Source organism: Cucurbita pepo, chromosome LG20, assembly GCF_002806865.2.
Source record: "Cucurbita pepo subsp. pepo cultivar mu-cu-16 chromosome LG20, ASM280686v2, whole genome shotgun sequence".
Taxonomy (NCBI): Eukaryota; Viridiplantae; Streptophyta; class Magnoliopsida; order Cucurbitales; family Cucurbitaceae; genus Cucurbita; species Cucurbita pepo.
In genome coordinates, this window is record NC_036657.1 from 1,757,188 (window position 1) to 1,762,243 (window position 5,056).

Here is a 5,056-nt window from a genome sequence, read left to right on the forward strand (position 1 = left end):
TTTTTTTTTTTTTTTTTTTTTTTTTCCTCTTTTGTTTGTTTGTTTGTTCTTCTTAAGGTCCAAACTTGAGTTTTGATTATATTGCTAACCAACCCTTTGTCTACTCTCTTGATCTCATTTTATAGTTTTTAAAACTTCTTTCTTCTCTTTTTTTTCTTTATAATTTTAAATTTGTCTTTTAACAAATGAATTACGAAAATTAAAGTTTTGTAAAGATAAGTAAGCGGATTTGAAATAAGCTATACTCACAGAAAAAGTTGCATATTTTACAAATTCATACCAATTTTTAGAATCGGTTTAACTTTCATGTAACAAGTTTATAGATGGAGTTAACCATTTGTCTAATATATTCAACTCAATTGCTTCTTGATTGAATTGAGTGAATGGCATTCTCATGACTCCAACAAACAAAGTAAATAGGGATAACACAAACATCGAAAATGACATAGTATTATTTGATGAATCATAACTATAAAAAATATCAACACAAAAAATAAAAATACTAATTTTATTGAAGTTATCTTGAATTAGGAAAAAAATTCAATCCAATTTTCTCATTAATTGAAACATATAATATTAAAACGTATTCGAACATTTAAATTTTAAGATCCATTAGTGGTTTTATTATTCTTATTTCTTCTTTCTATATCCAATATATTTTGAATGACAAATAGTTTTAGAAATTATAGAATTAAAAATGGGAGTAAAGATATTAGAGTACGAAAGGGAAGAGTAAAAAATAACGGGTATTTTTTATAATCTATCCTAAAATATGTTAAATAATTTTTTTGTTATCGTAATATGATCAGAATAAAGAATATCGAAATTTTGTAAATGATCTCAGGTGTTTCAACTTTTATACATTAATCATGGTTATAATTTTCATTTTAGTAAAAAATAAATAAATAAATAAATAAACAAACTTCAAAGTTTAAGCGAATTGGAGAAAAATATATTTTTTTAGAAGCATATGGGCAAGTCGTTGAAATGAAGCAGAATCAATCAAGACCAAAATCGAACCGAATTGAACCGAAATCGAACCGGTTTGGTTTGAATCGGTTTCCGTTTGGGCATATTGTTGTAGCAAGACGAACTCATTTTCCTGCCTCTAAGAAAAATGATGATTCTGTAGTTGCAGTGACGGTAGTTGACGGTTTTAATTCCAGTCTCCTGCACGAACAGATCTTCAATCCTGCTCAAAATTTGGTATATTGATCTGTAATCTCGATCTGGCGTCTCCATTTTCATTGTTCAGAGTTCTTTCGAGATTGTCCCGGACGTTCGCCACAGTTTGAAGCCACCGGAGAACTACTAGGAAAACCAAATTCCATGGCGGATCTGATTCCACCACCGCATAGATCGACCAACGACTTCTTTTCGGATCCACTGGATTCTCATCCTCTCTGGTTCAAGCCCGACCTATTTCTCTCCCCGAATTTTGATTCCGAATCCTACATATCGGAGCTTCGAACATTTGTCCCATTTGACACCCTCCGATCTCAGCTCCACTCACATCTCTCCGCTCTGAACCGTGAGCTCATTGACTTGATAAATCGTGATTATACCGATTTTGTCAACCTGAGCACAAAGCTTGTCGATGTGGAAGCGGCAGTCGTGCGAATGCGAGCTCCTTTGGTTGAACTCAGGGAGAAAATTGAGCAATTCAGGGCTTCGGTGGAGTTTTCTCTCTCAGCTTTGCAGAATGGATTGCGGCAGAGATCAGAGGCAGCTTCGGCCAGAGAGGTCTTAGAATTGTTGCTCGATACGTTTCACGTCGTGTCGAAGGTAGTATGTGTTTTCAAATTTCATTTGGATGAAACATGGCATCGATAACTAGAGTGATTTCAGTAGGTATTCGAATTCCAAAATGTCGAGAAATTTTTAGATAGTTGCATGGACTGGAATGTAGAGTGTTGGCTACCAATAAACTTCCTAGTTCTCACGAATGCCGAAAACAAGTCTGTTTAGACTAGTAGCATTCCATCGTGACCTGTGTATACACATATAGGTCGTGTATGAATTTTGCAGAAGGAAAATGTGCAAGTATTTGTGAGTTTTGATCTCTTATAGCCGTTTAGCATCGTCATTGTCGTGGATCGTTTGTTTATTATGTCAATTAAGTTGTATTCGAATACACAATGGAAATATATAATTCCGATATTTTTCTCGAAGATTCGATATGTATCAGAGCTTCTCAAGAAATTTCTTGTGCATTTCCATGTCATCATGTGTATGTCTCTTCTAAATTTCAGATTTTCGAGGATCGGCTTCCTCTGGAGAATAGAATGTGAAGAGAAATGTTTACGTTTTATAAGATTGTCTTGTTCCATTGTTGAAAAAAGAAAAATCAATTACTGAGAATTTGACCCTAGAGAAAAAGCTGGATAAGGCAAGTCAAATTCATGGGAAATTCGTCGAGTCTTTGATTGATTTGTTTATATAATATATTCGTGTAAGGTAGGAAGATTGTGCCTTAAATTCAATTCATAGCTATACTCATCTCAACTATCTCAATGACTTTTATTTGTCTGTGCCTTTATAAAGCTTTGATTCAATGTTACTTGGTCTTGTTCCCTAGATCTTTTGTGCAAGTAGCTTCATACTTATTTTTTAGTTGTCATTACTCAGTTGGTTCTTGATGGATGCAGGTTGAAAAGCTGATCAAGGAGCTTCCAAGTGCACCTGCTGATGGCTCAAATGGAAATATGAATTTAACAGATAAAAGTGTATCAAGTAATGGTACTTCTTTGCCTCACATGGAGAACGGAACAAATCTTAGAGAAACACAAAGCATGCTCTTGGAAAGAATTTCTAGTGAAATGAACCGACTGAAATTTTACATCGCTCATGCACAGGTCTCGTCCTACACTCTTCATTAAACTCTCATGCCATCATAGTGTATGTTCTTGGAAAGATTTTGTGATGAATTCTCTTGAAATTACATGAAGCATTAAGGTATTTGGTGTTCTTGCACAAACTGAACCAATTATGTTTGTATTCTTGGACAAGTGAAATTTACAGAACAAAGATGATTTTCTCATGGGTTAAAAGATGAGATTATGGAACTTTCAGTTTTGTCCTCCACTCCGTTCTACTTTCTTTGATTTCAACTACTGGGGATATTTGTGACCTTGTAACTCTGTCTTGCCATTTACTTTCTTTATCTTAACATTTTGGCCATCTCAGTATTGTTCCTCATTCAATTACTAATTTAATGAACAATGTGAATGAAAGTAGAGGAGAATAAACTTGGATACCTTGTTAGTAGTCATGGCTTCATATNCTCTCGTCCTTGTAATTGGGGAAATTCCTTAGTCGTGGTTCATATCAAAGATGCTTCTGTTTCCATACCTATTGTTTTTCTGTGTTATGCCAGTACAGAATCTTCCCTTCATTCAAAATATGGACAAGAGGATTCAGAGTGCCAGCCTGTTGCTGGACACGAGCTTGGGACATTGTTTTGTTGATGGACTTGAACATCGTGATGAAAATGCTATTTACAATTGCCTACGTGCCTATGCTGCCATTGATAACACCACGAGTGCAGAAGAAATTTTTCGCACTACTGTTGTAGCACCGTCAGTTCACAAAGTGATTCCACATGGTGTTTCTGGCATGGATGCTGGATCATCTGATGACGATTTGGAGAATGATTACAAGCAAATGAAGCAATATATTGATAAAGAATGCAAATTTTTGTTAGAAATATCTGCTACAGGTTATTTGCCTTTTCTTGCTGTTCTATTCCCATCAACGTACAGCAATCTTGTTATTTTATGTTGCTTGAAAAGAATCCAATTACCACTTTGGGATGTTTTATTCTTGTTCGTTACGCATGTTCTTCCAGTAATATCATTTGTCAGTAAACCATGCAGTTACTTGCGTTGGTCTTTTGAAAATTAGCACTTTCCAAGATCAGCATTTTGACTTTGGTTGACTATTGAGGTCAAAGAAAACTGGGAACTGTTTCATGCTCTTGCACTTTTTACGTTCATTTTGTCAACTCCTTTTGTGATGATGCCTCTTGCAGTAGATTTAATAGTCAATCTTTTAATGAACTAATATGCTATTGTTGCGATGGTGTACTTAAGCGATTAACTTTTATCCTTCAGAAAACTCAGGACTACATGTATTTGATTTCTTGGCTAATTCAATCCTGAAAGAGGTTCTCTCAGCTATCCAAAAGGCAAAACCAGGTGCATTTTCCCCAGGAAGACCTACTGAATTCTTAAAGAACTACAAATCGAGCCTTGATTTCTTGGCATACTTGGAAGGTAGATATCTAACTCTTTTTCTCTGTTATTTTTGCGGATTTAAAGTCTGAATGACAATTTCAAGCATATTATTGCATCTTTGATAAAAAGATATCTTCTGCATTACATTAACATTGTCCAATTGGCATTGAAGGCTATTGTCCATCAAGATCTGCTGTTGCTAAATTTCGTGCTGCAGCTGTGTATAATGAGTTCATGAAGCAATGGAATACTGGGGTTTATTTTTCTCTTAGGTAATCAATTCAATTCTTATACTCTAATAGAAACATCATATTCAATGGGTTCAAGTTTCTAATAACTTCATTCATCATCAGGTTTCAGGAAATAGCTGGGGCTTTGGATTCGTCCCTTTCAGCACCCAGTCTAACCCCCGTTCAAACTTCATCTTCTGGCCAGGGAGATACTCAGGATCTAACGTTAAAGCAGAGTGTAGTGCTTTTAGACTGCCTGACAGCATGCTGGAGAGAGGACGTTCTCGTCCTTTCTTGTTCTGACAAGTTTCTTCGTCTATCTTTGCAGCTCCTTTCAAGGCGAGTGTATACTAATTTGGATAGTTCGGACATGTACATATCTATTATACTGATGAACGACTGACTGGCTTCAGCCCTTGTTTAATGTGAACAGATACTCTAATTGGTTGTCATCTGGTCTAGCTTCCCGTAAGACGGGTACAGGCTCCAGTCCAGGTTCTGAATGGGCCGTAGCAGCTGCCCCAGATGATTTAATATATGTGAGTATAGTGCCGCGCCAACCCCCCCCCCCCCAAAAAAAAAAAAAAAAAA

General features: G+C 35.8%; 1 protein-coding gene across 1 annotated transcript in view; it reads left to right on the top strand.

Annotated features, from left to right (window-relative positions):
- The first annotated feature begins 1,105 nt into the window (after positions 1–1,105).
- LOC111782920 (conserved oligomeric Golgi complex subunit 2) overlaps positions 1,106–5,056 on the top strand; it is a 6,587-nt gene continuing 2,636 nt past the window's right edge. The window contains exons 1-7 of the mRNA XM_023663770.1: positions 1,106–1,785; positions 2,649–2,855; positions 3,382–3,718; positions 4,113–4,274; positions 4,408–4,507; positions 4,589–4,804; positions 4,899–5,004. Of these exons, the coding sequence (XP_023519538.1) occupies positions 1,330–1,785; positions 2,649–2,855; positions 3,382–3,718; positions 4,113–4,274; positions 4,408–4,507; positions 4,589–4,804; positions 4,899–5,004 (1,584 nt within the window). The 5' untranslated portion in view covers positions 1,106–1,329. The remainder of the gene's footprint in view (positions 1,786–2,648; positions 2,856–3,381; positions 3,719–4,112; positions 4,275–4,407; positions 4,508–4,588; positions 4,805–4,898; positions 5,005–5,056) is intronic.